Source organism: Triturus cristatus, chromosome 5_1 (genome assembly GCF_964204655.1).
Source record: "Triturus cristatus chromosome 5_1, aTriCri1.1, whole genome shotgun sequence".
Taxonomy (NCBI): domain Eukaryota; kingdom Metazoa; phylum Chordata; class Amphibia; order Caudata; family Salamandridae; genus Triturus; species Triturus cristatus.
Window position 1 is genome coordinate 78,925,722 of NC_140587.1, and position 24,855 is coordinate 78,950,576.

Genomic DNA, 24,855 nt, shown 5'->3' on the forward strand with positions numbered 1-24,855 from the left:
GCACTAGTTACTCTGAATTATGAACTATAAAGACTGATAAAATGATTGGGGTGCTCGCCTGATTCGGAAGGGACAGTTCTATGTGGGGCCACGGTCATAGAGTGGTTGACATCTCCTGAGTTGCTACGCCCTTGGCCGGGCAGACATGCAACAGCAGGTCCCCACTGCGCGGGTCCCCACTGCCGTATGCACCACCGTTGCCTCTATGGATGCCATCCATGGCATCCAGCATAATAAAGGACAGGTTTATTAGAGCAGACTTGTGTGTGCAGTCTGCACCAGTCCTACCTCACCCCTTGGCATATCCATGGCACCTTGCAACGAGCATCCTCGGAATGCCCACAGTGCAGATTTCTAGCACTTTATCTACTGGAAAGATTGTCGAAGGCTGTACATGGGCACTTATCAGACATCATGGATTGAGTTATACCACACAAACCACATGACTGCTTGCTGGGCTTAATGTCAAGATCAAAGAAAGACAAGTACGCTCCCAAATGTATCGACCTCACATTGATTCTATTTAAAATAGACGTGGCCATGTCCTTAAAGTCACCTGTGACCCCAAATATTGAGGGCTGGCTCAGAGACCTTTGCAGATTGGCGGCTGCTGAAACAGAGACTCTTACACTGCTTCCCAAGCGAAGCAGCAGATGCCCTGTTGGCACGACCTGGAACATTAACCAGAGAAATCTGGGTGGCAAAATCCGATGACCATCGGCTATGAGGCCTGTCCACACAGACAGTGGCACAGCGGTTGTATGGCTGGTACCACTGGGGTGTTTCCTATTCACTGTCTTGCTATGCTTCACTCATGTATGTGCGACAATGCAACCTGGTGTGGGGTGGACGGGTATGAATACCCAGAGTTGTATATTGCAAGGTTGATGACCCCAGAAATGGACTCTGATCATTTCATGCACTCTATATAATTACATCATGACATTCTTGACTAGAACAGTTTTCTCCTCTATTTCTCTGTGGCTGCTGCATTCAGCCTTCAATGCTTATGATTTCTCTTTCTTTCAAATCATCCTTGATATGATGGCATACAGTGTGTATTGATGAGTAGCGGAAGTATCAGACATGCAGTTTCTCTGTACCTATGTTGTGTGAATGACACACCCGACTGCAAATCATCATACTGTCAGCATCTCAGGGTTATACATTTAAGAAAGAATATGAAAACAAAAAAGACTGGTTGGAACTGGGATTCAGTGAGAAGAGAGTGAACATTGCAGGAATGTGAGTCTAGGAGGACGGCCTGTCCTGCCAAATTCTCCTGAGGAGGTCTACTTTCAGAAGATGAACCCATGGTAGATCTTACCTTCAAGAGCTCTGCAGGAATCCTCCCATGAGAAGCTTGGGGAGGTCACAAGCTCGGGGGTCTTGCACGATATGGTAAAGCCACTCTTTGGGATGGTAAATTGTAGTAGGTGAAATATGAACTCCGCACTTTCAGTCCTATATGTAATGTCAGGTGCATACAACAAACAGACTCACTAGAGGTTACACGGGGAAAGGGTCTCTAGCAGAAACACGGAAGCGCCTCTCCGTTAGACTGGCCACCTCCAAGGGAGGGCCTCCATCACAACTACAGCAAACCGATTGTTAGAGGACTCACTGGGGAAGCTCATTTCTCTATAAGGAAACCTCCCACTGAATACAGTAGCTATTGAAACATTCTATGGTTAGGAAAAACATGGGTAAGTATTGGGGTATCTGGACCATCACAGGATCAAAGACAAACAAGCTTTTAAAACATAAAGACTAGGCCTGGGCTCAAGAAATGGGATGTAAAATGCAAAAAAGAACCAATTCCCACTGGAACACAATGAGAAGAATATGTAGTTCAATGTGGAGTAAAGTCACACAGAGTGATAGTACAGACAGAATAAAGTGTAAGAAATTCAAAATCTTATTCAAATTGACTAGCAGGACATTTCAAACACCAGGAGCCTGGAGCTGGTAATGGGACACCCTGGTCAATGCAGTGAAGCTCTGTACACGGCAAAGTCTGTCAGCATTGAGGCCTAAAAACCAAACCACTGGACCTATAAAAAAAGGTTTCACACTCCATTCTGCTTGTGAGGAAAAGGCCTTTTGAAGGGTCACCCCCACTTTTTGAGCCCACTTTTTTTATGACTTTTGGACTAATGCTGCTGCTGTATTTTTGACTCTAAGAGTGTACTGGGGGCGGCTGAACATACCCATGCTCTAACCCCTAAACCAATGGTTCTCAAACATTTTAGAACCACAACCCACTTTTCAACATGACAAACTTTTGCGACATACCTAGCTTTAATGCACATGAGGTGTGCAATTTTTTGATGTAATTAAAGCATTGTGTGGTAGTGCTCAGTCATTTACAGACAGCACATTTTCCATTGAAATGATCACTACATTTGCACGGACATACAGTTTGACTGATAAAACTATATTGCACATAAATGATATTATGTGGAAATCGAGTTTCAGTGAATATTTATCATTTGCACATCACTACGGAAAGGTTTCTTGATTTTTTCGTATCTTATTAAAATCTTTGTTTTAATCAGACTTCAGAGTTACAAAAGAATGTGCTTCATGTTTACTAACAGAACTGCCGAATGTGTACAGTTCATTTACATTTTGTTGTGTGTTACAAAAAAATGACATTCTACAGCCAGCCTTTCCTTTCACTCCTTTCACAGTCTCTGTACCGAGGAAGACTGTCACATAATTCACAGGGATCTTCATTTATCGCTTGGACTCTCATGATCCAACAAAAATCGGCTTGGCCAGACCCACAGTCTGGGAAATACTGCAATAAATAGTTTATGTACAATTGACTGACACCCAATTGGCGTAAGTTAACATATTTATAGTCCTTAGTATATGGTACTGAGAGTACCCCGAGTCTGTAAGTTGAAGGTCACTTGTGCACCTGATCGCCACGAGACAGGCAGAGTGAAACAGGACAAGCAGGCTTCCACTGCAGACCAGCAGGGCAGGCTACACTGGTAACGTGACGGCCATTTCAATTATGGCAAAGGCCTTACCTTCTTCCTCTGTAATATTTAACTTACCCCTAACGTAGGCCTAGAGAGCCCTAAAGGCTGGGTGCATTCTATTCAAAAGAAGGACATGTGTCATTATGTTTTACATGTCTTGACAGTAAAAACCTTACATCGTTGTGATTATTGTAGTACGGCTAGTAGCCCCATTGGCTAGGCTGGAATTGCACGCTGACAACTCAGATGTACTAACTTCCAAATGAGACTACTCAAAGTATCAAAATAATTGCTACATTGAATCTTACTTGTTGCCTAAGTTGAATTTAATGCAACTATTCTACAAATAGAAACTTCGGAAAGTTGCCTCTTCGTTGCCCAAGTTTTCCAGTAGCCGTTTTCTTTTGCAAACAGATACTAAGCTTGAGACGGCCTGCTGCCCTCCTGGGGAGACGTGAGCAATTTCCAGGAAGGATAAAAAAGATTTCCAGACAGCGAGCTTCAACACGGAAGCCTCCTTTGAATGGCAAGTGGTTGTCACACACAAAGAGGGCTTCCCTTTTGTTTACCTGGACAGGCTGGCAGTGCAAGCAGAGAGTGAAAACATGTTGCCAAACTCGTTTCCCAAAAGGAGATTAGCCCTAAGCAGCCACACCTCTAGAGGGGCTCGGGTTCTCCAGACACAGAGAGAATGTCTGGCATCTTGAAAGTGGGACGAATAGGGTATACTGAGAAAGCTAGATGCCACACTTCACAGGAAGTTGTCATCAAGCGGGAGTGGCCAATTGGCTAGACGCCGCCACCCCCTGAGCGGGCAGTGGGCATAAAAGTGGTACACATGGCATCTAGACCTCAGATCAAATTTGTACTGGACAGAAGACTGATGAAAGAGTGTCCTGCTGATCACTGGACCACTCAAAGACAGGTTGCACCAAGAACGACTGCTCCTGCTGCACCTGTGTGTTAGCAAAGAGAGTAGAGTGTCTGCGGTGCTCTTACACGTGGGAAAGTTGCCCAGGGGTACCAGGTACCATACAAATTAGGTGACTCCAATAGTCAGTTAGCTGACTCCCTGTTAGAGCTAGAGGGTCATGAAAGCTGAGAAGTCTGCTCCTTTGTGGACCCAGTGCCAAGAAGTTGGACAGCAGCTGGACAGCGAGGTGCAGCTTGGGAGATAGAGTCCTGACCTCTCACGAGATGCCCCCCAAGTTTGCTGGGATGTTATTGGCGTCTAATGGAAACTCCTAGTATTGCTACAGCTGGAGACCAATTGACAAATATCAACTGGACCTGCGCCAGACTCCAACTAGATGTTGTGAGAGTTTAACCCCTGGAGTCAAGGACAACCTCCTGTAGGAAGCTGGCTCTGTATATACTATACCAGAGTCCATTGGAACCCCAAAGGTAGGCAGAGGTAAAAGTAGATAGCACCTTACTCTCTATTTGTGGTAGTGTGGTCGAGCAGTAAGGCTTTATCAGAGGGTAGTGTTAAGCATCTGTTGTACACACTCAAGCACCAAATTATATCACATACTCAAAGACTGAAATTCAGATCAATTGGTTTTTGTATAAAATGATTCTTTTAGTTATTTTATTTCCTAGAACCAAGCAAGCCTGGCACAGGTAAGTGATAATTACTTTGAAGTAAATATACAGTTCGGAAATGCAGTTGTAAATGTACTTTGGAATGGTTACAGTTTGAATTACTGGTAATACAATACTGTGGAATACTGTACATATACTTTGTGTTGGATTTTTAAGAAAACTACAGGTAAGTTACTTTTGAGATTACTTTTCTTACACAGTGCAGTATACCTGGATACTCACTGGGAGATCTCCTGTAATCAGGTAAGTAAAATCGTTTTGTTAGTTAGTACAATTTTAAAGAATTCCTTTAGATTTTCAAACTAAACACTTAGAAACTTTTCCAAGAAAAACAGTCATGTTATCCTATGGAGGAAAATAGTGTTATCGCTTTTACGGTAAGTATTTGGTAGTGGGAGTTGAGGTTCCCCCAGGGTCAGGGATGCACTCTTGTTACACCCTCAGCGGCACTAGGGCGGCCGGGTGCAGAGTGCTGAGGCCCAATGTTGTCCAAAGGGCGATAGGGAGCCTCCACTTGGTGGCTGCTGACGAGCTGGCCACTTGGTTGTTGGAGCAAAGCTCCTGGACTTTAGCTCAGGGCAAATGGGGAAACAAAGTAGCACCAAAGGTGCACCCTCAGCAACACTGGGACGGCCGGGTGCAGGGTGCTGTTTGGACGTCGGGCGCCCTGTTGTTTGCAATAGGGAACCTTCAGTTTGCAAAGGCACTGCTGGCTCGGGACGAAGGTCTTCAGGGTGCGACCACCACTTCGAGAGGTAAGTTGGGATGCTGGGGGTTCGTTAGGCACCATCGGTTGGGCCACCCAAGGCCGTGGGGCATCGGGTGCAGAGGTGACTTTTAGGGTTGGATCTTCTTACCAGCTCCTGGTCGCGGATGGGGGAACCCTCTGGATTGAGGCTGCAGGTGTCGGCTGGAGGCTGGTCAGGGATCACCAGTTCTTGGGTCAGGATCGCCGGGGAGACCCCCTCATGGTGTTTGCCCACTCGAGCTCAGGCCGTGGACGGCGTGTGCAGAGGGGTGCGGATTTGCGGTTTCCGGCCGGAGCCAGAGGTTGGTGGTGAACAAATCCGGTGATCACAGGAGACACAGTGTTTGTGGTTGAAGGCAGGCAGGTCCTCTGGGGTTTTCAAGGTTGCTGGCTGCACGACACATCAGGATTTCGCAGGAGCAGGTTCGAGGTGGAGGCAGGCCAGTAGGGCTGGGGCCAAGTCAGTTGGCATCTTCCTCTTGTTAGCTTCGGCACAGCTGTTTGGCCCTTCTTCTTCTTTTTTTTCTTGTATTGTCTGGATCTCCCTTCTTAGTTCAGGGCTGCCCCCTAAATGCTGTATTTAGGGGGCGTTTTAGGGGTCTTGGGGTCAGTAGCCAATGGACTACTGACCTGAAGGTGACTGCACCCTTGGTGTGCTCACCCCACATGGGGGGGGGGTAAGCACATTCCCTAACCCTGACGGGTGGAGTTGGCAGAGGTGGGCACACGTTCTGGGATGCTCTAAATGTTCCCGCTGAAAAGGAGGAAGGGCCTTCTCCTGCTAGCAGGAGAGGCTAGGGGTCACATTACAAAGGCTGCAAGGCCTTTGCAGCTCCCCTGCCACAGATAGCTCTTCCTGGCCTGGGGGAGGTATGGACACCTCCTCCCAGGAAAAGCTTTGTTTCTGGGCTCAGGGAGTGAAGGTTCCCACCCCAGGGGTCCAGAAACATGTCTCGTGGCGGCAGGCTGGTGTGTACCAGTCAGGGAACCCACCAGAGGCTGGTCATTTTTCAGGGGTCATCTCTAAAATGCCCTCTGAGTGCATTTTTCATTAAATTCCACACTGGCATCAGTGTGGGTTTCATGTGCAGAGAAGTTAAATACCAAACTTCTCAGTCTTCAGTGTAGCCATGGTACTGTGGAGTTCTTAATAACAAACTCCCAGCACCATATACTCTTAATGGCAGCACTGCACTTACAGTGTCTAAGAATGGACTAAGACACTGTAGGGGTACAGGGTTCATGCACCTGTACCCTCACCACTGGTATAGTGCACCCAGCTAGAGGGGTGACTGATCTATGCCAGGGCAGTGGGTTGTAGGCATGGCACACAGGGATGTGTGCCATGTCGACTCTTCACTTTGTTCTGCACCAAAAGGTAGTGTGTGAGTGTAAAGGTACAGGGCCTTCAAGGGTGGCACAATAAGTGTTGCAGCCCTTAGAGGCCGTCCCTGGTCACAGTGCCCTGAATACCTATGGTACCATTTACTTGGGGCTGACCTGTGGCCAGAGATGCTATTTGGGTTTTGGTACAGATTTGGGGAAAGAACACAGGCCCTGGGAACCTGATTGGCAGGGACCCAGGGCACATTAAGTCAAAGTGCATCAGTAGTCTGGCAAAAAGGGGGGGGGGTTACTGCAACAGAAACCCAGCTTCCTACAAAACCCCCCAGCCCAAAGGCCAGGAGACTCTGCCAAACCTGGGTGAGTCTTTCTAGCCTTTCAGCTGAGGAAGAGTAGAGGAAGTGGGTTGAAAGTTGCAGGGTCTACTCTGCCTTACATCCTTCTGTCCAGGTCAGTCCCTTTGGGGAGCTGGCCTTCCTCAACAGTTTCAGGCCCTAATTCCCAATGCTCCTTTCCTAGCTCTTTAGTGTCTTCACCCCGTCTTTTTAGTTTGGGTTCAGAGGTGCCTACCGCTGCAAATTCTAACTTAGCTAGGGCAAGGCACAGTTTATCCTCAGAGGTCACCCACAGCTTGAGCAACCCCACCATGACCAATAGGGTCGGGGGCCTAGCTTGCTATTTGGCAAGGGGCTAGGCCACCATGCTAAGGACAGTGCTGCTATGAAGACTAACACCCAGCAGAGGCTACTGACAGCTGTCAGTGTCCAGAACCACAACTTTAGCTCTTCACTGGTAGGTGAAGTGGCTAACTTACAGGCTTTTTTGGGGTCTGGTGGCCTGTCTGCTGTTTAGTGTAGGAGGTAACTACACTTGGTAGTTGTTAGAAATGGGGGTCTCTGGTTGGCAGTGGATGGCCACTGTCCAAGCAGGAACCCTTCTTTCGAAGTCAGAGTGAAGGGCTGCACCCCCTTGACAACCCCTGCTCCACCCTGTGGTAGCGTAGCACGAGCAGTTAGGCTAATCTCAGAGGCAGTGTGTAAAGCATTGATGATCATACACAGTAAATACAGTGAGGAACACTACAAAGGGACACAACACAGGTAGTTATCCAAGAAAATAGTTATATTTATAGAGACTTATCACAAGACCATATAATGAGGAAAATACTGTACAAATATAGTTCGCTCTCGATGCTGCAAAAATAGTTCCAATGGGTAAGGTAAAGTTAAGTTCAGGACAGTGGTCTCTGCGACCCCTCTTACTCACAGTTCTGAGATGGTGGCAAATAATTCACAAGAAATGTCGCTCCGGCGGGTTAGCGTTGTTTTTCCTCACGCTCTGGTCACGGCCGCTCGCTAATGGGGGTTAGCGACGATTTTCCAGACGCTCAGCCACTGTAGCGATGATTTTCAGCCCGCAAACATGCGGGGCAATGATTAGGCCAGCGAGCCTTCAGCGGCAGTGTTGCGACGATTTTCTTTACGCCCAGCAGCTGTAGCGATGATTTTCTGGCCGCAAACGTGCGGGGCGATGATCAGGCCAGCGAGCCTTCAGCGGCAGTGATGCGACGATTTTCTTTACGCTCAGCAGCTGAAGCGATGATTTTCTGGCCGCAAAAGTGCGGGCGATGATCAGGCCAGCGAGCCTTCCACGGCAGTGATGCGACGATTTTCTTTATGCTCAGCAGCTGAAGCGATGATTTTCTGGCCGCAAACGTGCGGGCGATGATCAGGCCAGCGAGCCTTCCGCGGCAGTGATGCGATGATTTTCTTTACGCTCAGCAGCTGTAGCAATGATTTTCTGGCCGCAAACGTGCGGGCGATGATCAGGCCAGCGAGCCTTCCGCGGCAGTGATGCGATGATTTCCTTTACGCTCAGCAGCTGTAGCAATGATTTTCTGGCCGCAAACGTGCGGGGCAATGATTTTTAGGCTTTAGCGATAATTTTGAGGCTTTAGTGACGAAAAGAAGTCTACTGGTCCTGAGACTTCAGTCAGGGGGCTAGCTCTCTCTCTAGCCCTTGGGTGATTGCAGGTTCAAGATTAAAAAGTTCTCTTACAGCTCCTTTTCCCTCCTTTTTCCAGTCCAATGAAAACTGCTGCAGGCCAATCCAGGGAACAGCACACAACACCAGGACAGTCCTCTCCTGCAGCTTTCTTCAGTTCCATGGACAGAGGTTGGTCTTGAGATCCAGGGGCAATACAAATTGTAGGGGTTTCAGCACAAATATTTATACCCCAAAAGTCTTTGTTCTAAAGAGTCACAAGTCACTGAGCCCAGCCAGAACCAGTTCTGCTCAGTCCTGGAGCACTTTGTTTACCAGGCTGCTTCTTTCCTTTCAGGGTGCAGGGCAGAGACATAAGACGCACAACAGGAGGTGGAGCCAGCATTGTGGAGGGAAGGCACAGCCCTATTCAGGTCCCAGGTGCAACTCCTCCCACCCATCTAGATGCAGATCTCTCCATTCCCCACTGGGACACCTCACCCTGTCTCCTGGAATTCCCCAGCCCTGTCACTCCAAACCCAGACAGCCAATACACATAACAGAAGAGCACACTGGAAGGCTTAGGCAAGAAAATACCTACTTTCTAAAAGTGGTATTTTCAAACACAGATTATAAAAATAACCTTCACTAAAAGATGTATTTTAATATACTGAGCTCAGGCATACTAAACTCATTTTTCTACCATGTTCCTAGGGTCAGTTAGGACTATAGAGTGTAATAGTCAAATTGCCCATTCTGGCCTATGGAGAACAGGTAGCCTTATAGTAGTGAAAAACGAAATTGGGTGTAATTCACTACCAGGACATGCTACACACATCAGAGCATGTCCTACCTTACGCATACAATGCACCCTACCATAGGGGTGGCTTACATGATGCCAAGGGAAGGTTCAGGGGCTGGGAAGTGGGTGCACTTCACAGCCAAGATGGCAGTTTTAGACTGCACACAGACATTGCAGTGGCAGGTCTGAGATACACTTTACAAGCTGCTTCTGTGGGTGGCGCAAACCAGCGCTGCAGGCCCACAAGCAGTATTTGGTTTACCCGCCCTGGGCACACACAGGCCACGCTACTAGGGACTAACAGGTAAACAAAATAGGTCAATCATGGATAAGCCAATTCACACATCAAATTTACAAAGGGAGAGCATATGCACTTTAGCACTGATCAGCAGTGGTAAAGTGCCCAGAGTCATAAAATCAACACAAACAGGTCAGAAAAAATACAGGAGGAAGGCAAAAAGTTTAGGGATGACCCTGCAAAAAGGACAATTTCCAACACAACCCCCTTCCAGCCAAGACGCAGGGGAGACCAATCACTACCTTGATGGGCTTCCCTGCTTTGGGCGATAGAACATGGATCTGGCCCGCGACTGCAGGGGCATACTCCAGTTCTACGCCACTCCGAACCCTGTGGGATCCCCTGGTCCACACTCTCAGGGCCCACTATGACAACCAATGGGGAACTCTTCCCCTCACCTGTGGACACCACCTGTGCAGCACCTAACCCAAGCTTGCTCACAGGTGTGTCCCAACAGAGAGACAGCAAGCAACAGTTGCCACTGACAGTAGTCAGCAATGAGACCCAGGCCCTATACCTCTCAGGGCTCTCACATCTCGGTGGCATCAGAGAGCGGGGGACAATAGCGCAGGTGCCTGGCACCTTTTGTCCACTCTCCCTCTCATCAGGACAGGCAATGCACCCTGACACCGACCCACCAGCCCCGGGCCTGTACCCAGCGGCGGGGCCATAGACTGGGGTGGGCTTTCCCACTCCCGGTCCTCCTCTTTGGGGCTCGGTACCCTCCCACCTGGAGCGGTACCCCCTTCCAGAATTGTCAGGGCACCTGTGGCAGGTGTCCGGCAAAATTCGCCCACCAGTTCAGGGGTTCTGTCCTGCAACTGGCATCCCAGCATAGGGTCTGTACCCTTAGACTGGGCGAAGGTCAGTGGTGAGGCTGCCCTCTCCCTGCCCCCTTTACTGGGGCCCTGCACCCTCCCACCTAGAGAGGTGCCCCCATAACACAAACCGGTAGGGGCACTGTTAGCAGTTGCCCCTTCCTCCAGGTCAGGGGCGACACCCTGGACTGGCCCTCCAACCCAGGGTCTGTATCCTTAGGCTGGACCTGTGCGTGACAACCCAGAACTTCTGGGGGTGTACACCAATTCCCCCCATGGACAACACACTCCTCTAGAGTTGGGCAACAGACTGCCTGGCACACCAGGACATCCTGGGGAGCACCCAGGCCCCCCTTGAGGGAAACATACCCCTCCACCAGTTCAAGGCCTCGACCCTGCAAACGATCTACCAACCTGGAAAACCCCTCAGGTGGCACCGGGGTCAGAGGCGAGGACTTCCTCCCTCTAGTCCCCCCTTCCAGCATACTGCACCCTCCCACCTGGAGTGGTGCTCTTAGAAACAAAAATGGTCGGGACACTGCTTTCAGTTGTCCCTCCCTCCAGGTCAGACAACACCTGGACCTGACTTCCCAACTCAGGGACCAACCCCCTTGGTTGAACAACCCAGTCTCACTCCTGCTCCCTCGAGAAAGGATGTGAGGCCCTACAACCTCCTCACAACAAGGGGGACCTAGCTGCATCACTCCGGACCTCTCCCACCCCTCTGGGTTGGAAGACCTCTGAACCACTCCTATTATGGTCATTCCCTAATGCCTCTACAGAGCCTCTGGTACTCCCCCAGAGGTCTGCCTTCTGTGCCATTTCCCTAGGATCAGGGAACTCGCGCTCCAACAGGTGTTGGTTTAGTTCTGGAAAACAGGAACTCACAATATGCTCTCCCACAATTGGATTACACAGTTCCACGCAGGTGCTAACCTTCACCTCACAATCCAGTGCCTCACATACGTACCCCACACCACTCTCCTGAAATGGGCGAGACATTACATGACTGTCTCTAGCACTCAACCCACACTCTTCTGGGCGATTCTCACACTCATACACCAGGACTTCAACCACGGGGGAACCCCTCTCCCTGCACCTCACATCTAGAGTCGGAAGGGTGTCCTTCCCCTCACTAGGACTATGGGCCCCTGCGCTAGTTCCCCAATCCACCTCAGGGACACTGCACACCAATGGAGCTACCTCGTATCCTTGAATCCCCGGTGTAGATCAACCCCCTTCTTCGGGTCAGATGCCACCTCTCGGGGAGGGCGTACTACCCTGTCATCATTACATAACTCAATTTTGCTGCCACCACTGGACCTCACCCTCACTGGTGAGTCCAGACAATTAAAACTGCGCTCGGGGAACAATCTACCCTCCCAAGCTAACTTCTCCTCTACTGCTATCTGCGCTCTTTTGTGGAAATCCCTAACAACCTCTTTAGGAATGCATACTCTGCTCTCTGTCTGTACTACTGGTATGCTGCCACCAGAGGGACTGTAGGTCTCTCCATTCTTTGCCTCAATCTCCAGCTCCCTCAATGCTCTCTCATGCTCAAGCTTCATTTTCATCATTTCAAGCTCTATCTTCCTGATCTCATGGTCTCTCTCCTTCTGACCTTCTATTTGCATCTTAGCCATCTCCCTATGATGGCGTGTCTCTCTTTCCCTGTCCTCCATCTCCTCTGGGCACAGACCCCACGCTGACACACTTGTGCCCGGGCTGGAAAGCGCTTTACTACCTACTACCTCACTCACTTCATCCACATTCTCTCCCTCCACCACAGGCTCTCCCATATTCCTAGGGGCATCCCTGGCTGCTAGCCAGGCCTTCAGTGCCTCGCAGAATTCTTCTTTCCTGGTGAACCCTGTGGTAGGGACTGTAAATTTCTCACAAAATAATTTTAGCTGCTTGGACGTGTAGGTATCTATCTTCTCTTCTTCCCAGAAGAACTCTTCTGGGTCAACAACTCTGGGCTTGGCCATTGTGTCAACAACTGGCATTCTTAATCAAAAATAGACTCTAAAAAAAAATAATCAAATAAAATCCTCAAATACGTATGTGGCACGTTATGGTCTGCACTCACTAGTAGTGTACACTATAATTACTGTATGCGGTCACCAACACAAGTCCAGATCCCCACCACTGACCACCAATGTTAGAAATGGAGGTCTCTGGTTGGCAGTGGATGGCCACTGTCCAAGCAGGGACCCTTCTTTCTAAGTCAGAGATAAGGGCTGCACCCCCTTGACAACCCCTGCTCCACCCTGTGGTAACGTAGCATGAGCAGTTAGGCTAATCTCAGAGGCAGTGTGTAAAGCGTTGATGATCATACACAGTAAATACAGTGAGGAACACTACAAAGGGACACAACACAGGTAGTTATCCAAGTAAATAGTTATATTTATAGAGACTTATCACAAGACCAGATAATGAGGAAAATACTGTACAAAAATAGTTCTCTCTGGATGCTGCAAAAATAGTTCCAATGGGTAAGGTAAAGTTCAGTTCAGACAGTGGTCTCTGCGACCCCTCTTACTCACAGTTCTGAGATGTTGGCAAATAATCCACAAGAAATGTCGGTCCGGCGGGTTAGCGATGTTTTTCCTCACGCTCAGGTCATGCCCGCTCGCTAATGGGGGTTAGCGACGATTTTCCGGACGCTCAGCCACTGTAGTGATGATTTTCTGGCCGCAAACGTGCGGGGCGAGGATCAGGCTAGCGAGCCTTCGGCGGGAGTGATGCGATGATTTTCTTTACCCTCAGCAGCTGTAGCGATGATTTTCTGGCCGCAAACGTGCAGGGCGATGATCAGGCCAGCGAGCCTTCAGCGGCAGTGATGCGACGAGTTTCTTTACGCCCAGCAGCTGTAGTGATGATTTTCTGGCCGCAAACGTGCGGGGCGAGGATCAGGCCAGCGAGCCTTCAGCGGGAGTGATGCGACAATTTTCTTTACCCTCAGCAGCTGTAGCGATGATTTTCTGGCCGCAAACCGGCGGGGCGATGATCAGGCCAGCGAGCCTTCAGCGGCAGTGATGCGACGAGTTTCTTTACGCTCAGCAGCTGTAGCGATGATTTTCTGGCTGCAAACGTGTGGGGCATTGATCAGGCCAGCGAGCCTTCAGCGGCAGTGATGCGATGATTTTCTTTACGCTCAGCAGCTGTAGCGATGATTTTCTGGCCGCAAACGTGCGGGGCAATGATTTTTAGGCTTTAGCGATAATTTTGAGGCTTTAGCGACGAAATTAAGTCTACTGGTCCTGAGACTTCAGTCAGGGGGCTAGCTGTCTCTCTAGACCTTGGGTGATTGCAGGTTCAAGATTAAAAAGTTCTCTTACAGCTCCTTTTCCCTCCTTTTTCCAGTCCAATGAAAACTACTGCAGGCCAATCCAGGGAACAGCACACAACACCAGGACAGTCTTCTCCTGCAGCTTTCTTCAGTTCCACGGACAGAGGTTGGTCTTGAGATCCAGGGGCAATACAAATTGTAGGGGTTTCAGCACAAATATTTATACCCCAAAAGTCTTTGTTCTAAAGAGTCACAAGTCACTGAACCCAGCCAGAACCAGTTCTGCTCAGTCCTGGAGCACTTTGTTTACCAGGCTGCTTCTTTCCTTTCAGGGTGCAGGGCAGAGACATCAGACGCACCACAGGAGGTGGAGCCAGCATTGTGGAGGGAAGGCACAGCCCTATTCAGGTCCCAGGTGCAACTCCTCCCACCCATCTAGATGCAGATCTCTCCATTCGCCACTGGGACACCTCACCCTGTCTCCTGGAATTCCCCAGCCCTGTCACTCCAAACCCAGACAGGCATACTAAACTCATTTTTCTACCATGTTCCTGGGGTCAGTTAGGACTATAGAGTGTAATAGTCAAACTGCCCATTCTGGCCTATGGAGAACAGGTAGCCTTACAGTAGTGAAAAACGAAATTGGGTGTAATTCACTACCAGGACATGCTACACACATCAGAGCATGTCCTACCTTACACATACAATGCACCCTACCATAGGGGTGGCTTACATGATGCCAAGGGCAGGGTCAGGAGCTGGGAAGTGGGTGCACTTCACAGCCAAGATGGAAGTTCTAGACTGCACACAGACACTGCAGTGGCAGGTCTGAGATACACTTTACAAGCTGCTTCTGTGGGTGGCGCAAACCAGCGCTGCTGGCCCACCAGCAGCATTTGGTTTACCCGCCCTGGGCACACACAGGCCACGCTACTAGGGACTAACAGGTAAACCAAATAAGCCAATCATGGATATACCAATTCACACATCATATTTACAAAGGGAGAGCATATGCACTTTAGCACTGACCAGCAGTGGTAAAGTGCCCAGAGTCATAACATCAACACAAACAGGTCAGAAAAAATACAGGAGGAAGGCAAAAGGTTTAGGGATGACCCTGCAAAAAGGGCAATTTACAACAGTAGTGAACACCCTTCCTCCACCCTTTGTTCTGCCAGCTGAGGAGCCGCCAACTCAGGCTGGACAGTTGCCTGATTAGTCAGGTCTTTTTGTTGGCTTGGGATGGACTTCACCAGTGTCACTTTTGGAGTTCTCCCTTACTGGGATAGAATCTCTCTGGCTCACTTGAACTGTGGCTAACAGTTGTCCACCTTTCCTACACTGTTTCTTCTTTTTCTTTTGGGGCTTAGCTGCACTAACTGTAGGTTGAGCCCCCCCCCAGGTTTCTGGGGGTGAGGTCTGGCGCTGGACTAGTACTTCTCTTTGGCTCAGACCAACCTCTGGATGGTCATTCCCCAGGAGACAATCAAGGGGGAGGTCTTTACTGACTACCACCTTTCTCCATCTAAGGGACCCGTCTATTTCTAGGAGCACTACATCCACAGGCCTATCAGTGACATCCCCTAGGACAGACCTAACTCTTTTTGTTTCCCCTGGGACATACTGGTTTAAGAGTACCAACCTGTCATGCACCACAGTGTGACTGGCACAGATATCTCTCAGGGCAGTGGCTGGGATTCCATTCACCAGTAGGTGGTGGAAGTGTCTACTCCCCTCTGGAATTTCCAGCTCACTTTTTGGGCCCATTTTCCAGTTGATGGCTAGGAGGACTTCCTCATCTGAGGAACCATCCTCCAAGGCTACACTGGCAACCCCTGGAGCTACACTAGGGGCTTTGTTTTTAGGATAGCTAGGGTCCTTGGTGTGGTGTCTTGCCTTTTGACAGTTGTGACACCATACCTCGTTGGGATCCCAATACTTACCTTGGTGCCCTGTTTTAGTTTGTGAGGTGTCTTTGAAACCACCCTCCTGGACAGGTTTTTGGGGGGCTACCTGGGACTCCTTACTTTTATCTTTAATGGGTTCACTGTCTTTCCTCTGGGGAGGTTTGGTAACCCCTTTCTTTTGGTCACCCCCAGTGGATGCCCTAGTCACCCTTGTCTTCTCCCAATGATCCACCTTCTTTCCCAATTCTTGGGGAGAAATTGGACCTAGGTCTCCCAGATACTGATGCATCTTTTTATCAATGGAATTACTTTATATGTGTTTTTTCATAAAAAATTATAAAGACCATCCTAATCTTGCACTTTACTTCCAGTCAACCAGCCACCTAATGTTTTAACTGAGTAGTCCACAAAGTCAATCCAGGATTGGTTTGGGATTTTGTGAGCCCCCCTTAATCTTAATCTGTATTCCTCAATTGTGAGTCCAAATCCCTCAATCAGAGTTCTCTTCATGAGGTCATTAGACCCAGCATCTGCCCCATAAAGCGCCAGGAGTCTGTCTCTGCACTTACCAGAGAACAGTTCCCAAAGAAGTGCCCCCCAGTAAGTCTTCTTCACCCTTCTGGCTTCACAAGCCCTCTCAAAGGCTGCGAACCACTTGGTGATAACCTCACCCTCCTCATATTTAGGGACAATCCATTTGCAACTTTTGGGATCATAGGATCCTTCTTTTTCTTTATTAGGTCAATTGCTGCCACCATTGATGGGTCCTAGCCCCATCTCTGCTCTCTCCCTCTGTAGAGCCACAAGTCTGGTTTCTAGATCCAGTCTTTTGGTCAGCCTGGCTAACTGGCTGTCCTCCTCATTGAGGCTGTCCTCAAAGTCCTCACCAGGACCTGAACCACCTGTGTGGCCTCTAGGTGCTCAGAGGTTGATTCTTGGAGTTAGGGGAACTTGGGCCCTTCTCTCCGTTTGAAGTGGGGAGATTGGTACATATCCTGATTCCCTCCTTATTCTTCCTCATCTGATTGGTCTTCACCATTTTCAGATAGGTGGTCCTTGGCATACCCAGCCAACAGCTCCTGGTTATGTGTTTAATTTTACATAGGGACCTTACCTCCTTGAAAGGCAAGTGAAGGTAAGGGGTGAGGTCGAGCTCCTCAACCTGGCCCTCTATGTCATCATGGTTATCTTCACTAATAGCTGGGTTCTTGTTTTGAGACATTCTCACAAAAAAGTTCTAACCCCTCTACCCTTAACTAAAGTGAATTTTTATTTTCTAATACTCTAACATGGTCTTAACCAAGGCCCTAACAAGACTTTTAGTAATTTGGAAAACAAATGTTCAATTAGAAAAATCTGAAATCTACAGACAATTTAAGAGTCCTGTTGTGTGAGGCAGGTGGTAACCAGTTAGTCCAACAAATGCAAAGTTGTATATTCCACCGCTGATCCACTAATGTAGGACACTGGCTCTGTATATACTATACCAAAGTGAGGTATAGTGTGCACAGAGTCCAGTGGAACCACATAGGTAGGCAGAGGTAAAAGCAGATAGCACCTTACTCTCTATTTGTGGTAGTGTAGATGAGCAGTAAGGCTTTATCGGAGGGTAGTGTTAAGCATTTGTTGTACACACTCAATCAGCAAATGATATCACACACTCAAAGACTGAACTCAGACCAATTTTGTTTGTATAAAAATATTATTAAGTTATTTTATTTCTAGAACCAAGCCAAGCCTGGCACAGGTAAGTGAAATAAATGCTTTGCAATATATTATGCAGCATTTACAAGTGAATGCAAGTTCAAATGCAGTTGTTTGAAATACACGTAAGTCAAGGTATTAAAATTACTGTATAGATTACTTTTTAGTTACTTTTTAGATTACTTTTTCTACTCAGTGTGATAGGCCTAGATATCACACTGGGACATTTCCTAGAGAAAAAGTAAGTAAAATCAGTTTTGCATAATTGTTATTTTTCAGGTTTCCATACAACTCAACTCCACACAGAAAGTTTTCAGAGACAAACAGTCAATGGGACCCTATGGAGAGAAATGAATAAATGGTTACCAGGTAAGTACCAGGTAAGTAAGCGGTCTTAGGTGTTGAACTTCCGGGGTTAGAACAAGGGTTCTCCCAGGGTCAAGGATGCACTTGTGTTACACCCTCAGTGGCACTAGGGCAGCCCGGTGCAGAGTGCGGACGCCCAGTGTTATCGAAAGGGGGATGGGGGCCTCCGGTTGGTGGCAGCTTACGAGCAGGCCACTGAGTTGTGGGAGTAAAGCTCCTGGTGTTAGGCTCAGGGCAAAGGGAGATCCGGTTTTGCACACAAAGTGCACCCGCAGCGGTACAAGGGGAAGCTGGGAGCAGGGTGCTGTTTTGGCGTCGGGTGCCCTGTTGTTTTCAATGGGGATTTTCGGTTTTGGTTTACAGTTGCAGGCTCGTTCAAGGAAGACTTCCGGGAGGAACTAACAGCTGGGTAGGTAAGTTGGAGGGCTTGGGGACGTAGGTGCACCTTAGGTTCTCTTCTCCAGGGTGCAGGGCATCTGGATGCAGGGGTGTCTTTTGAGGTCAGATTTCACCTTTCCGGGCCACTCGCTGTTGGGGGGGGTCTCCGTGCAGAGGCTGCAGGCGACGTCGGGGAGTCCTCGAGGGGTGAACCCACGGTGAACTCAGACTCTGGAGTGCTGGGGTACCTCTCTGGGACCGGTGGGCCACTCAAACTCGGGCCGCAGGCGACAGGTGCAGTGGTGGTTCCAGGCGTTGGGTTTCTTTTTCCTCAGCAGGCTCGGAGTCTTTCTTCTGAACAGAGCTGCTGTTCACAGGAGAGCTGGTCTTTATTGAAGGCATTCAGTCCTCCCAGGGGTTCTGGACATACATGCCAACATTTTAGGACAGGGACGTGGGAGATTCAAAATCAAAAAATCGGGAGAACGAAAATTCCCCATTGACTTCTATTGTAGAAAATGAAATTTCATGCAGGAGACAGTTAAAATAAAACCATTTTTGGCTTGAGAGATCAGAAGTCTCCTGCCTGAATTGGGTCTATCAGCATGTATGGTTCTGGAGGTCGCTGGCTGCAGGACAAGACGATTTTTGGCATAGGATCTCCGGAAACTGCAGACGGTCCGGTAGGGCTGGGGTCAAGTCAGTTGTTCTCCGCAGTCTCCTCTGCTGGGCGTCTTCTTTCATCCTTTTTCTTAGGTTGTGGGAATCTGCCTTCTTGGTACATGGCTGCCCCCTAAATACTGTATTTAGGGTGAGTTCTAGGGGACCTTAGGGTGGCAACACCCTTGGTGTGCTCACCCCACGTGGGGGAGTGAGCACAATCACTAATCCTGATTGGGGAGTGCCTGCCATCTGCAAGATGGCGGGCACTGAAGAGTGGGCTTTGCCTCACCTCCACCACCTGAGAGGTGGAGTTGGCAGAGGTCGGAACACCTTCTGGGCTGCTTTAAATGTTCCTGCCTGTCTTCCCACTGAAAGGGAGAGAAGACAGGAAGGGGGCCTGCTCCTGCTAGCAGGAGAGGCTGGGGGTCGTATTACAAAGACTGCAAGGCATTTGAAGCTCCCCTGCCACAGATGGTTCTTCCTGGCCTGGGGGAAGTGTGAAGACCTCCTCCCATGAAAGGCTTTGTTTCTGGACTGGGGGAGCAAAGGCTTCCACCCCAGGGGTCCAGAAACATGTCTCGTGGCGGCAGGCTGGTGTGTACCAGTCAGGGAACCCACCAGCGGCTGGTCGTTTTTCAGGGGGCATGTCTAAGATGCCCTCTGAGTGCATTTTTCATTAAATCCCACACTGGCATCAGTGTGGGTTTAATGTGCTGATACCAAACTTCTCAGTCTTCAGTGTAGCCATTATGGTGCTGTGGAGTTCGTAATGACAAGCTCTCAGCACCATGTACTCATAATGGCAGCACTGCACTTACAGTGTGTAAGAATGGACTTTGACAATATAGGGGTACATGGCTCATGCACCTGTACCCTCACCACTGGTATAGTGCACCCTGCTAGAGGGGTGACTAATCTATGCCAGGGCAATGGGTTGTAGGCATGGTACACAGGGATGTGTGCCATGTCGACTCTTCACTTTGTTCTGCACCATGACACACAGCCTGTAAAGGCAGTGGGTGACTGTAAAGGTACAGAGCCTATAAGGGGGGCACAACAAGTGCTGCAGCCCTTAGAGGCCTTCCCTGGTCACAGTGCCCTGGGTTCCTATGGTACCATTTATCAGGGGCTGACATGTGGGCAGAGATGCCAATTGGGTTTTGGTACAGTTTAGGGAAAGAACACAGGCCCTGGGAACCTGATTGGCAGGGACCCAGGGCACATTGTCAAAGTGCATCAGTAGTCTGGCAAAAAGTGGGGTGGTTACTGCAACAGAAACCCAGCTTCCTACACCTTCCTACTCTGGGACTGAGGGGTGGCCACAGGAAGACCCACCTTATCAATTTTTCCATCACCAGTATCTTCAGCATCCTGCATCCCTTGCATCAGGACCACTCCATTGGATTTAATAGCCGTTCACCTTAAGGTTTGAACAGTGGACTGGAGACTGGTAAGACTGGCAAGTAACTGTCCCGCTGGACCTTTTTGCTCCCTAGTGGAGTTGGGCCACTAAAGAGGGCCTAGATAGCCGTTTTTAAATTGTATGTTCTGGCTAACCCTAAAAAGTGACAGCTGGAGATTACAATGATTTATTGTGTTTAGTGAAAAGCAGTGATTTATTGTTTATATAAAAATCCATAGCTCCGGAACCTTCAGTGGATTTTGTTCGTTCAATATAACCTATTTTTATAAACTGATGTTGGATTTTTCTAGTGTTGTTTTTTTCTTATTTACTGTTTTGGTACTTCGAAATGCTTTGCACTTGTTCCTTTGAGAAAACCTGACTGCTCTGTGCACAGCTACTGAGAGCCGGGCTAAGGTTTTATAAATAAACCTAACTGGGCCTGATACATAATTGTGTCATTGTTACATGGTGAGGTCATGCAACCATGTCATAAATTAATCCAATTTCTCTCACCACAAAGAAAGCATATACACTCATTATGAAGAATTGTGGAAGTTAAAAACAACTTTATTGAGGTTTTCCTGCAAGAGAAAGGGCCCTGGAGAAGATCAAAATGTTCCGAACAGGAGAGTTACAGATCAGATGTGGCTAAGTGAAGTTCATTAAAATAAGAAATGGAGTAGTGAAAACTGAACGTAAAGTGTTAATGGTATCTGTGAGCGCATTAAAAAGAATGTATTGATTAGGAATGTCTATGCCCCTTCCTAAATATGCATGGAAGAGGAGACACTATTAAAAGCAAACTAGTGATATGTTTAAAGAGGTCATCACTGTGGTCCAAACACCCTGGCATGTACAATACTAAAAGGAGTATTTTAGACATGTGCTGTTTAATCCTCTCTAACCCAGCTGCCCTTCCTCCCTGGGAGGCCTTACGCTGCCTGCCCTCGCCTCCCTGAGAGTCAAGAGTGGAAAGGCTGTACTCAGCCCAAAGCTCTACCCAGCCCAGTTCTTAGAGCCATAGAAGCAAGGAGCCCAGGACATCAGTGGCAAACTAGCTCAACCACCATGGTTGGGGCCCAGTAGCCCTATTTGCCAGTGGCTTCTTGAACAGGGTCGGAAAATGCCATACTCCACACTGCCAGAGTGTAATCTAGGAAGATAACACAGAGGTACATTATTTTCACATCTCTGACAGCTGCAGTTCACAGGTTCTAATCTCAACAGTGTTGTTTCAAACCCTAAGCACATTCTGGTCCATTAAAATGGCAAAACCAGTAGTTAGTCCCTCCTTGAATAAAGCAAAGAGAAGGTAAAGAGGCTTATGGAAATAATGTTTTCTGTTCTATGCATTCAAAACCAAGGATATTTGAGATCTGCACACTGGTGAAAGTACATGCTGTAATGTGGTCATACCTGATGCTACATCAATTCTCTTCAATCTTATAGACTTCTTCGTCACATGCAGCTTGGCCACCATGTTGGGATAGTCCACTCTCGCCTTCTCGCCATTGATGGTAACATCCACCCTGACCTCAGCGCCGGCACTCTGGACATATTGGTAATACTGCTTCTCCAGCAGGCAGTTGTTGGTGGCATCAAACGTGTGGTAACTTCCTTCCAGCCGGTACATCCACTGCACTTGCAGACTCACATTAGCTTCCTGGATGTCTTTGCAGCGTTTCTGCAGGATGCCACCCAAGAGCCGCTCTATTTCTATTATGGCCTCCATCACATCGCACTTCCGGCCCTGCAGTCGCACCTGGTTCTGGTGGACAGTAATGTGGACTCTGGCACTTTTGTCCATGCCCAAGATCTTCTTTATATCCGCAGGTTCCAGGCTGGCGATCAGTGGGTTTTGAATGTGCTGGTCCTGCCAGTTCTTGTGCGATACAGCACCACTTTCTTTTTTTAAATGTTTCTTCAAAGCATCTGCAAGGAAGAAAGCAAATATGATCAAGACGTTTCATTATGCATGAGTAAAGAATCTTAATTATGTGAATGCTGAAAATAAAGCAGTACATGGAAACAGCAATACCACAAATTGGCACAAAAAATGGCCGGCTGACAGCATTTAACTTTGGTCCACACATCCAAGTTGTCCAGTGGTCCTGTGGAGCCTTCATATGTTAGCCACTCTTCAAGGACAAGAGCATGGTCGGACTGGCCAGTCAGGCAGCCTGGCTGTGCCAGATGGCCAGTCAGGCAGATCAGTGTATGCTGGTTCTGAGCCTGTGAATGGGCTGGTTTGGGGATGTGGTGAGACGTTTTTGTGGCTCTGTGTGGGCCAGTATGTTGAACATCTTTAAATAGTGACTAGGAGAGAGTAACAAGCAACCCTGCGCAGGTCCCTGTAGACTGCAGTGAGAACACAGACCGCCACGGGGTGGGTGTCTCACATGGTATGGAAGGAGCCAAGTCCTATCGTACCTGCTGTGCCGCGAATCAGGTGTAGTCCTAATTTGAAAATAAATCACATTGCCTACAGGATGCACAAATGCCTGCGGTTTCCCACCCCGTAGAGCTCAAACAGGCAGCAGGCCAAGCAAAGTTCCGTATTGTGGCCCACGACTTGTTCGACGAGACTGGGCGAATCCATCCGAGGCAGGAACCAGAGAGGAGGTGCAGCAGAGGACCCGGAAGCCACCCTGTAAGCTGGGAGCATCGTCGGCAAAGCAGCAACCGGGAATAACTGAGCTTAGAGGCCCGGAGTGGCAGCTACAGTGACTGCTGAGCGGCGGGCCTGGGTAGCAATGGGTGCGAGTTGAACAATCTCCGCAGTGGCGCTGGCAAGGCAACGTGATGGGGGGGGGAGATCCCGGACAGAACAGCAAACACGGCACGCATCAGTGAGAATGAAGGGGCCTAGGAGAAATTCAGAGGAGGAGCAGTGAGTGTCCAAATCCCCCCCCCCCGTGGAGGGCAATACCCGCTTTAAGACCAGGCGGTAGACCACTCTCGGGCCCCCCAGGGGTCTAACTGTGAGGCGGCGGGGAGGGGCCTGGGTGAGGCCCTGGACTTCTGGTGAAGGGCCCCGGCATGGGTTGACCCCGGGTAAGACGTGGAGACTCAGGGGCTCCTTTCCCACTGGCCCTATTGGAAGTGAGCCCACTGCAACACATACTGTGATCCTCGGGCAATTGGGAGCTCGGGTCCTGGACTTGATCCTTGGTGCCTGGTGTGGCTGAACTGCTCATGCTGCCCTATCCCAGGCTCACTGGGGCAAGCAGGGCGAACCGCCTGCTCTACTGGACTGCGAGGGCCAGAGCGCGGAGCAGCGTTGCGGAGATACTCGCCTGTGCCGTTTGGGACTCGTTCAATTCTCCCACAAGCAAAAATACAATCTTTGGATTAGCGAGGATTGCAGCTGGTGGGGATTCTGGGAGTCAGTCACAGTTGGCAGAGATGGCACTTCCTTCATCCTCCATGCCATTCAGGACTCTAAAGCGGCTTTGGAGACCAAGACCAGAGAGGAGGGGGTCGATGTGTCTCTAACACTTAAGGATCTCTGCTCAACTGTAGACTGGGTCACAGAAGCCGAAGGTAGAATCTCCAAACTGGAATATATGTTGAGGGGTCTGTCCACTGAGGTGGCCCACCTTACACAATATACGAAGATGCTCCATGACTATGTGGAGGATACCGAAATCAGGGGCTGAAGGAATCACCTCTGCTTCTCTCGGTTTCCGTAGGGGGTGGAGGGATCCTTCTTGGAGCAATGGATTCGATCCTTGCTTGAGGTGGCCCAATTATCCTCATGCTTCATCATCAAAAGGGCCCATAGAGTCCTGGTTAAGAAGCCCCTGCCAGGGTCCTCACCTCACCCTATGATAGTGAAATCCTTAAATTATAGAGACAGACGCAGTCCTACTAGTGGCGAGAGCACAGGCCCACCTCACGCACGAATCATGATCTTTCCAGATTACACCCACAATGTTCAGTCCCAGCGGATGTCTTACAATCTAATGAAGCAGAAAATCTACACCCTGCATGCTTCTCTACCCAGCACCACTAAGAGAGCTGCATAAATCGAACTCTCACGTCTTTGAAACTCTAGAGGAGGCCTGGACCTGGCTCACAGAGCACCACCCACTTATGGTGCACCAAGCGACCGGGTGAACCGTGAACAGTCCCTCTGGGCCCCGGGGACAAGGTTAGAGAAATCAGGGCAAGGGAAAACCGTGCAAGTGGCCTGGACAGCAGAATTAGGGCCCCGAGGGCATGGAGATCTCCACAGAGTCGGAGGGGGAGAGGAGGGGACCGGGGGAGGGCTCTGAGCCTGTGTTCCGGGGACCAACCAAGAGGGCCACTGAAGAGGACCAGCCCCGGGGGGCAAGGCCCAAGGCATAGGATGAGAGGCAGCCACAGACAGCCCACGGTATATATGGCACTTGCACGACAGCACCAATGTATCCTACCATTGCATATTGACATGCTGCTCCTCAGACGGGGATGGAACGGGCTCACTGGCACTGTAGCCTTGTGACACCAACCCAAGTTTGTTGTAGTTTTAGTTCAGGGGTTCGGGTGACAGATCCTTCTGCTGGGA

At 49.2% G+C, this 24,855-nt stretch overlaps 1 protein-coding gene across 6 annotated transcripts in view; it reads right to left on the bottom strand.

Moving 5' to 3' along the window:
• The window catches only part of LOC146830241 (uncharacterized), a 649,260-nt gene that overhangs the window by 107,884 nt on the left and 516,521 nt on the right, over positions 1-24,855 (bottom strand). For all 6 annotated transcript variants that reach the window (XM_085604449.1, XM_085604447.1, XM_085604446.1 and 3 more), the window contains exon 12: positions 21,723-22,238. In XM_085604449.1, the coding sequence (XP_085460575.1) occupies positions 21,723-22,238 (516 nt within the window). The remainder of the gene's footprint in view (positions 1-21,722; positions 22,239-24,855) is intronic.